This window comes from Orycteropus afer, unplaced genomic scaffold (assembly GCF_000298275.1).
Source record: "Orycteropus afer afer isolate SDZICR_OR568_19922 unplaced genomic scaffold, OryAfe1.0 scaffold00098, whole genome shotgun sequence".
Taxonomy (NCBI): Eukaryota; Metazoa; Chordata; class Mammalia; order Tubulidentata; family Orycteropodidae; genus Orycteropus; species Orycteropus afer.
Window position 1 is genome coordinate 4,635,114 of NW_006921685.1, and position 10,153 is coordinate 4,645,266.

Genomic DNA, 10,153 nt, shown 5'->3' on the forward strand with positions numbered 1-10,153 from the left:
TTGCATTGTGGTAAACTGTGGTCAATGACATGAGACAAAGTACATGTGAACTGCTGTATGGAAAGTGAATTTGCTCTGTAAATCTTCATCCAAATCACAATTAAAAAAAAAAAAAAAGAAAGTCCTCACAACTGGACCAATAACTGCCATCACGACAAATGGAGAAAAAATTGACGTTATCAAAGTTTTCATATTGCTTGGTTTCATAATCTACACCAATGGAAGCAGCAGTCAAGAAATCAGACGATGTATTGCATTGGGCAAATCTGCTGGAAAAGACCTCTTAAAAGTACTGAAGAACAAAGATGTCTCCTTGAAGACTAAGGTGCACCCATCTCAGGCCATGCTGTTTTCATTCACCTCATGTGCATATGAGAGCTGTATAATGAATAAGGAAGACAGAGAGGTCATGTTTTTGATTTGTGGTGTTGGAGAAGAATGCTGAAAGTACAATGGACTACCAAAGGAACTAACAAATCTGTCCTGGAGGAAGTGTAGCCATAATGCTCCTTGGAAGCAAGAATGGTCAGACTTCTTCTCACTTACTTTGGTCATGTTGTCAGAAAGGACCATTCCCTGGAGAAGGACATCATGTTTAGTATATTGGAAAGTCAATGAAAAAGGAAAAGGCCCTCAAGGAGATGGATTGACATAGTGGCTGCAACAACAAGCTTGGTTATAGCAAGGATTTTGAGGCTGGTGCAGGACTGGGCAATGTTCTGTTCTGTTGAACATAGTGTCACTGTGAGTCAGAGCCAACTTGACGGCCCCTAACATCTGCAACCACATCTTCAAATTTAGAATGTTTTGCTTTCCATAAGTTGTCATTAAGACTAACAAAGAAATGCCTGATTTTCACCTCAAATAAATTATTACGCAACAATGCAATGCACTGCCGTCGAGTTGGATTGAACTCATAGCGACCGCTCTTTGGGTTTCCAAGGTGCTATAACTATGGAAGTAGGTTGCCAAACCTTACTTTTTGAGTAAATTTAGCAATAAGGTTTCAACATCCTTCATTCTGCCCAATAACATGGCTACATAATAAACATTGCAGATTATAATGATTGATGTGAGATTAAATTTTGTTTTATGCATGAAATCTTTGAGTGTGCATGAAGGTAGTAATTTTGAAAATATTTTCCAATAGTAATGATAATGGTGTCCCTCATTGGCAACTAGCATGCAGAAGAAGCACAGTAGTATTCACAAAAATTAAATAAGGGCCATAATGTGGTTACATGCAGAGAATGTCATTATTTATGTTTGCATCTACAATGCAAGTAAAATAGTTGATACAGCCAAGTCCACTGTGTTACATTAAAGAAAACAACAATATGGATATCATGGTAGTTCAGTTTGTGTGTCAAGTTGGCTGGGCCTGGTTGAGTGGCTGGGCAGCTGGATGTAGTATGCCCCATGATGAGGCTGGTAATCAGCTCTATGGTGGAGTCTACTGTGAGCGGCTGAGTAGCTGCGTTAGAGATGTGGTCTGCTTCCTGTATTAAGGAAAAGACTTGGAAAATGGTCTCTAACTTACGGCATGCTTGAACACTGCATGTAGCCATGTCACTGCTCAGCAGGCTGCCATGCTCTGCTGACCTTGGGACTTTTCATGGACTTGAATGAATGGCCTTCCATATGGTTTGGTAACATCAGGACTGTGCCTTTTTAGTTGTCAATCTTAGGCTTGTCAGCCTCAGCAGCCAGCAGCTATCTGAGTAAAGAAAAGCCTCTAGCTTCAGTGAGCCGGGAGCAGGAGGCAAAGCTGAAGCCCAAGGCTGAGAGGCTTTTCACCCAGTCCCTAGAGCTTGGCACTTTGAACTCAGATTAAAGACTCCAAACTGTAAGAGAATAAAACTCCTGTTTATTAAACCCATCTCATTTGTGGTATATTCTTGTCAGAGTAGCACTGGGTAATCAGAGCAGATATATATCACAAGTATAATGTTACATAAAAATATAAACTTTCAAGAGTATATCCTTTATGACTTCAGGCTTTTGCTATTGTTGTTGTCATGGAGTTGGCCCCTGACTCATGACAACCCCATGCATAATAGAACAAAATACCACTGGGTCGTGCGCCATGCCCATGATCAAGTGGGGATCAGAATGTTGTAATTCATGGAATTTCCACTTGCCGATTTTCAGAAGTAGATTGCCAGGGCTTGCTTTCTAGGCTCTCTTGGTCTGAAAGCTCTGCTGAAACTTATTCAGCACTGTAGCAACATGCAAGCCTCCACTGACAGATTAGTGGTGGCTGTACCTGAGATGCATTGACCAGAAATTAAGCCCAGGTCTCTCAAACAGGAGGTGAGAATTCTACCATTGAATGACAAAGGCCCCTGAAAGATTACAAATAACACACTCAGCCACTAACTGAAAGGTTGGAATTGGATTCCATCCAGATGTACATGGGAAGTAAGGCTTGGTGATCTACTTCCAAAAAGTCACCCAGTGAAAACATTATGGGGCACAGTTCTACTCTGACACACATGGAGTCCTCATGAGTCAGAATCAACTCTATGGAAACTGATAATAACATATTTACGGGCATCACAGGCAAACAATTATGATGGAAGCACTCAGGATAGTGACTACCTTTATGGAGGGGGGTTACTGCCTAGAAATGGGCAGGGACTGAGTTTTTAGGGTGTTGATAATTTTCTCTTTCTTAATCTGGGTTCTGATTTCATGGGCATGCTCACTTTATGAAAATTCATTAAACTATATACTTATGATTTAGGCATGTTTATCCCTGAGTGTTATACTTCAATAAAAAATTAATAAAAAGAAGCCTAAAACTAATCTGTAAATTATAATCCACCATATCTGTCACTTGAAATTCTGATAAACTGGGGGAAACAAATTTTGGGGTTGATTATTGTTTAAAAGCAATTGACAGTGAGTGAAGGAATTCTGTTAGAATGATAGGCATCCCTGAGAATAAAAAATCTGACCATTCTTCAGTGTTTGGGCATTGAATCTACTCCCTGCCTACAGCCATAATCCCTAGGCTATAGGTCCATATTATTATTTTTACAATGATTTCTCCATAGGTTTCAATACCAAATCTGTCTTTCTGAATAATTAGTAAAAGAAATTGCAACACAAATAAGAAATAAAATTTCTTTAAATTTTGTTACCTTGCAGTCATTCTTCCACAATGAAGAAGGGAGAAGTTGTACAGGGAGGTGTGTTTTGACTAAACGAGGAGATTGCATGTTTTTCAATTGCTCAATGCCTATAAGCACAAAAATGAACAAACTATGTTATAAATGTGAAGTCATAAAAGTCAATTACAACATAATCTAAGCTTTTATGAACTGTAATCTCACTGTATAGTTTGAAATAGCGAGACTTCATATACCCTTTAAATCTACCATGAGAGCAAAAAATGATAGATTCTGAATATCTATACTGCTTTATTCCTATCATGAGAAGGGGTTCATTGCCCTCATAAGTGTGTATAAAATCTACAGATATAACTCTTTAATGGAACAGAAGGAGCAGTGGGTCAAGAGTGGAGATGTCCAGGTTTTTCTTTCATTTGTCTTTCTCTCTTTCTCAATTATATGAAGAAGTTGAACTAGAGGATTTCAAAATACCTTTCCAGCTCTCTGATCTTCAAAATCTAAGATCAAATTAAATCTAAATACTCTCATGCCTATCTTAAACAGTTTTAATAATGCAAAACCATGTAGTTCTATAGTCTATCTCCTGGAGTTTGTAAAAATATCAGCTAAATAGCAGTACACATAAATCTATATTAAGGCAAACATTGTATTTTGTCTACATAATGAACACACAATATTTAAATGTTGAAGACTTCCATATACCTTAATACGACAAAATATACTATATCAAAATCTGTTCTTAGGCAGATATTATCTTTGTGTTGATGAACTGTATAAAATAGTTATTTGCATAGTCAATTTCTGACCATTCTAATATAGCAAACCCAGCTCAACCCATTGCCCTAAAGTTTCTTCTAACTCACAGTGACCCTATAGGCCAGAGTGGAACTGCCTTATATTGTTTCCAAGGCTACAAATTTTTACAAGAACAGACTGCCACATCTTTCTCCCATGGAGTGGCTAGTGGGTTCAACCTGCTGACCTTTTGGTTACCATTCCAATGCTTAACCACTGCTTCTCCACTCTTATAAATCAACTGCCCTAACTCTGTCTACATGGTTTTCCATTAAGAATTCTTCAGAGATCACAAAAAGATTAACCTCTATGGTGAAAAGGAGCAATTTAGTGAAAATACCATTTGTGATTCCAGGGATTATCAATTCCATGAATGGCACTCGATTATATATTGCATCCCGTTTACACTTCTCTACATCCCCATTGTTATAGATCAAATCCAATATTTCACTGACCCAGGTTGTTCCTGAAAAAAAAAAAAAAAAAGAAACTATAAACTTTCCTGACAAAAATAGTATGAGAGTAGCAATAAAGAAAGAGTTCTGTAATATCTAAAGCAAAATTGCTTTGTATTTCTGCTTCATTTCCCTTCTTATCCCATTTCCTAGGAGGCATCCATTTGTACATTGAACAAAGACACATGTGCATTGTGTGTAATTCTGATTAATATAACCATAAAAATAAGAAGGACATAAAGCAGAGGTATTAAAAATACACTGTTTATGTAATAATAGCATATCACCCTGGGTGGAATGACTGAGGGGAGTGATGGCTGACCACTACAATGACTGATTGTTAATGTGCACATTTCTTGTTAATATAAAAAATAATACTGGACTGTTAGGCTGAAAAGTATTGAAATATAACATCTGATATGGGGAAGAAAAGGGAAAACAATGAGAAATTTTATAATTTCACTGGTAGTGATCAATGTGCAACTCACAAATGAAAGGCAATGGTAAAAAAAAAAAAAAAAAAGCAATGATTCCTAAATTAGTAGAGTGGAAAGAATCATTCTGTCTTTCACCATATTGAGACTCAGCAGTCTTTAGAGAAATGGATCCAGCACATACTAGGATGTGTTGTTGTTGTTGTTGTTATATGCCATCTAGTCAGACCCGACTCATAGTGACCCCTCCTTGGGTTGCTGAGGCAGTATCACTTCAGAAGTAGATTGCCCAACCTTCCTTCTGAGGAGCGGCTGGTGGGTTTGAATCACCAGCCTTCTGGTTAGCAGTCAAGTCCTTAGGCACTACGCTACCAGAGCTCCCATACTAGGATATAGAATACTTAATTATGTATGGCACTTAATGATCGTGTTATTGTGGCACTGTTTGAAAAAAAGCGTTATAAGACATAGGAGAAAAACATTTTAACTTTTGCCATCCCCTTTTACTTTCCCAGAGATGTAAGGATAGTTCATTAATTGGATTATCATGGATGGAAACTAAAAAACTACATTGATAAAGTATTACAATAAGTAAGTCCTTCATACAGCAGCCTTTTTGAAGAATGATGTATACATGGACATACTTTTAGATTAGTTTCAGTTTCAGTTATTTGGATATCTTAGACTTTACTTTCACTGGACAATATTTATAGACAATACTGCCCCTTCTTCTCCCTAAATTATGAGTGCTATTAAATCACGTGCTTCTAACAATTACAGTGCTAAAAGAAAGATGGGCCAAAGTCAATGCCATTTTGGAACTTTTCGCCTAATATTGCTTAGGTTTAACCAATGGGAAAAGAAGTCAAAATTCCAAAGTGTATTATAGCACAGTATATCTCCTATCAGTGAGTGGTTCAAACTATGGCCTGTGAAATCTGATAGAAACAAATCCAAATTTACCTATTCTTGTAAGCTTTATTTTTGAAAGGTTTGTTTTCTGTGGTTTATAGAACTAATAATAATAATAATAATAATAAAAAGGACCCATGGCTTGGTTCATATAAACTTTTTAACGGAACTAACAAGACATTGATATATTCATACTTTTAAGACATATTCTGAACAGTTTTTAAAGAGAAAAAAAAAAAAAATGAAAAAGAAATATACCAAAAGAGAACATACTTATGCTACGAGTAACAATCTAGCTTTCATTATGTCAGACAAAACAATTCAGCTCAAGAAGAGCATAGCTGACCTATTCACATAATGGTCCTGTCTTGGTTCTCTAGTGGTGCTCTAATAGAAAAGACTACTAATCTATGGCTTTAACAAACAGTTCAAGAGGCTAGAAGTTGGAGTTCAATGTGCCAGCACTAGGGGCTGGGTGACTTTTGGCTTCAGCGCTGCCTCTTGCTCCTGGCCCACTGAAGCTGGAAGCACCTCCTAATTCAAGCAGCTGCTGGCTGCTGAGGCTGACAAACCCAACGCCAACAAGTAAAATGGCACTGTCCCAAGATTATCAAGCAACATGGTAGGCCACTAACCCAAGTCCAGAAACATTTCCAAGATGGGTAGGCATCACGACAAGTTGCTGAATGAAGACTAAGCTACATGCAGGATCCAGAGATGCCAACAAGTTCAAGACCTTTCTCAAAGCATCTTTTTATATACTGGAAACAGCACACATCTCTAAAGCACTACTCAGCTGCTCACAGCAGATTCCACCACAGGATTGATTACCACTTTCATCATGGGGAACAACTACATCTAGCTGCCCAGTCACTCAAAACCATGCCCAGCCAAGTTGACACATAACCTTATCTACCACAGATACATTCTGGTAATTATCTTCATGGCCTGCTTTTGAATATACCCCAAGATAGCAGACACAATAGAGTATGCAAATCTGTCAGTTATTTCCCTCTCATCTCCAAACTTGCATTTCATCAAGGAAATGAAACATGGTTTTCAGTCCTAAATATTTTGGGTTTGGTGAGCTATGCAGAAAGCAGTGTCAAGTAGTAAGAAAAGAAAAATATTTTGTCAAACCAAGTTTCTTTCTTTATATCTACAAAGGTCTGTTATGTGAATTTGCTCACTTTCTATTAGAAGCCTTTTGCTTCTACCTAGTGTTAGTGATTTGGACACACCAAAACCCCTAAATTGAGACCTTTACTCTCAGGGTTTGTTACGTGTTATTTTGAAACATTTTTATTATTATTATTATTCATTTATTTACATACTCTAAAAAAAGATCAGTAGTCAATATACATTTGAATAAAATTACTTTCCTGAAACCCATTAAGGAACAATATAGAACTATAAAGCAAACTTAACTTTAGAGGGTTTAATAACTAGGTTGATTATGGGCTCAAGTAAGTTAATTGAATTTTAAAAAGAGCCTCATTTCTATAATATTTATCTGTACAGCTATCACTGGGTGAATAAGAAAACTTTTTCATAACCAAATCCGCCTATTATAAACAGAAATAAAAATCATTGGCTCTTATTGAGTTTACAAAATTTTTCTTCCTGGTATCTTATTTCAGGTTAGCAGTTGTTTAATTTTATAAACAAAATAATTAAGCACTAACATGTACATATGATATAAAAGAAGTTTCAGTAGTTTTTACCAAATTTAAATTTTTAAGAAAGATCACAGTATTACTTTCCACAGATATATTTTCCATTTGAACACTAACCTTTCAGAACAGGAAGTGAATTTTTATTAAGACCAAACTAGCCTAACTGTCACAGATTTCCCTTAATAATGTTTAATGAATTCAGTGCAGACATGATGAGTAATCCACAGATTTGTGGGTTTACAAATATAGGTTTACACATTTTTTCATTAGTGAGTATGAATAAATTAAAAGTTTCTACCAGATTTAGGATAGGTCGAGATCAGAATGTCATCTGGCCGGGCTTCAAATGACTCCACCTGGGACCATTCTTCAGCAATGCTCCAGAATAGGGGAACACCCTGAATGTCTGCTAACTCCCTCCTGAAGATATCTAGTTTGTCATCCATTTCTGAGAGCCTAGATTTTAAATAAAATGCAGAACATTAAAAGTTATGTATTTCAATTGTATCATTCAATTCAAAAAATAAATCGATAATTCAATAGCATTGCCATTACCGTGGATTTAGCAGTGTTAGATCACAGTACTCTGCAGCATAAGTCAGCCTTAGAAGAGACGGTCTTGTACAAGCGAAGAGGTCTCTTATCGTTGCATGTATGCCTTTTAGATGTTACAAATTGATTTTATTTGTGTAGTGACTCACACAAAATTTTCCTATGCAAAGATTTCTGAGACATAAGATTAAGTTACTGGACTTTGGAGTCAGGAGTAAGTGTCCCAATCTCATATACGCTGCTGATTTATAGTCAGGAAGCCCGAGCAAGTTTTGTCACTACAACGAATCTTCATCATTATAAAGTCAGGAGTGAACTAAATTTGTATCCTGATCCCTTGAATTACAGAGTAGACTAGGAAATTATTCTATCTAAATTATCTACAACAGACCACAAGAATGAGGGAAAAGAGAGGGTAAGGCACCAAGAAGAGAAACTAACTGACAAAAATCCCCCAAGATGGAGAGTAAAAGAAATAAACTTGAGGTGATTCTAGTATTTGAGATACATTTCTCTCAGTAACTTTCTAACTCTAATGATTTGTGATTACATGACATTATTTTATGTTCTTAGCAGGACTCTAGTGAAATTAAGCTTATTAATGTTATAGCTGTTATAAGAAATGAAAGGACTTAAACTATATTACAAGTTCTTCTCCCAAGCATAGCTCTTTCCAATTTAGCTTAGGGTGATAGTTATTTCTCTTCTTTTAAAGACCTTGAATTCTAGAAAAACAGAAACTATCTAAGAAACTCAAGTTACAAAGCTTCCTGAGACATTGTTTCAGCTGCTGGACTTTTCTTCAAGAATAAAAGTTCAAAGTCTCTGCAAGAAGGATGTGATTTACCCTGTGCCTTTTCTGCGGTACAGTTTCAGTTTCTTATCTTCTTACTTTTTTAAGTTTTCCCACAATCAAAACCACACCTATGCTGCCATTTAAATAGTTTAGTTTAAGAGGGTCACAGTTCAAATTGTTTAATAATTAGTTTTTTATTAAAATCAAACTCATTTTACAATACAGGCCTTTCTTAAAAGAGATGCAAATTTATCTGAAATAAATCAGTCTAGTAATAAAGAAAGACTATGAATTTACTTGATAACCCTCAGCTTCTTTTATGTCCCACAAAAACCTTTGATCTCCCTCCTATCAAAAATAAATAATCTTTACCTTACAATAATCATAAAGGAACATAAAATTTCAATATTTTTGTCAAATAATTCATGATCAAATTATTTTCCTTAAAGATTAACTTTTCAACGTTGTTATTGTTGTTGCTAGGTACCATCAAGTTGGCTCTGACCCATAGTAACCCTATTACAACAGAAGGAAACACTGTCAGCCAGTCTGCCACCAACCTCAGAATACTTGCCATAACTGAGTACATTGTTGCAGCCACTGTGTAAACCCATATTCTTGAAGGCCTTCCCCATTTTTATTGACCCTCTACTTTATAGAGCATTATATCTTTCTCCGGGGAATGGTCCCTTCTGACAGCATGACGAAAGTAGGTGAGAAGTCTGGCCATTCTCACTTCAAAGGAGCATTCTGGCTGCACTTCTTCCAGGAAAGATTTGTTTGCTTGTTCTTCTGGAAGTCCATGGTATTTTTCAGTATTCTTCTCCAACAGCACAACTCAAAAACATCAACTCTTCTTATTTATTGAACATGCATATGAGGTGATTGAAAACACCATGTCTTGGGTTGGGCACACCTTAGTATTTAGAGAAATCTTTGCTCTTCAGCACTTTAAAGAGATCTTTTGCAGCAGATTTGCCTAATGCAATACATCATCTGTTGTCTTGACTGTTACTTCCATTAGTGTTGATTGTGGAGCAAAGTAATAAGAAATCTTTGACAACTGCAATCTTTTCTCCATTTATCATGATGCTGCTCATTGGTATAGTTGTGAGGATTTTAGTTTTCTTTATATTGAGGTGTAATCCACACCGCAGACTGTAGTCTTTAATCTTCATCTATAAGTGCTCAAGTCTTCTTCGCATTCAGCAAGCAATGTTGTGTCATCTGGATATCTCAGGTTGTTAATAAGTCTTCCTCCAATCCTGATGCCTCATTTTTCTTTGTATAGTCCAGCTTCTTGGATTATTTGCTCAACATACAGTTTGAATGAGTATGGGGAAATGACGCAACCCTGACACACAGCCTTTGTGATTGTAAACCGTACACTATTCCT

The 10,153-nt window shown here is 36.4% G+C and overlaps 1 protein-coding gene across 1 annotated transcript in view; it reads right to left on the reverse strand.

Annotated features, from left to right (window-relative positions):
• Positions 1-7,855, reverse strand: part of LOC103198603 (sulfotransferase 1 family member D1) — a 27,405-nt gene extending 19,550 nt beyond the window's left edge. Inside the window, exons 1-3 of the mRNA XM_007942771.1 lie at positions 7,708-7,855; positions 4,273-4,398; positions 3,147-3,244 (exon numbers count right to left, since the gene is read on the reverse strand). Coding sequence (XP_007940962.1) covers positions 3,147-3,244; positions 4,273-4,398; positions 7,708-7,855 — 372 coding nt within the window. The remainder of the gene's footprint in view (positions 1-3,146; positions 3,245-4,272; positions 4,399-7,707) is intronic.
• Between the last annotated feature and the right edge of the window lie 2,298 nt (positions 7,856-10,153).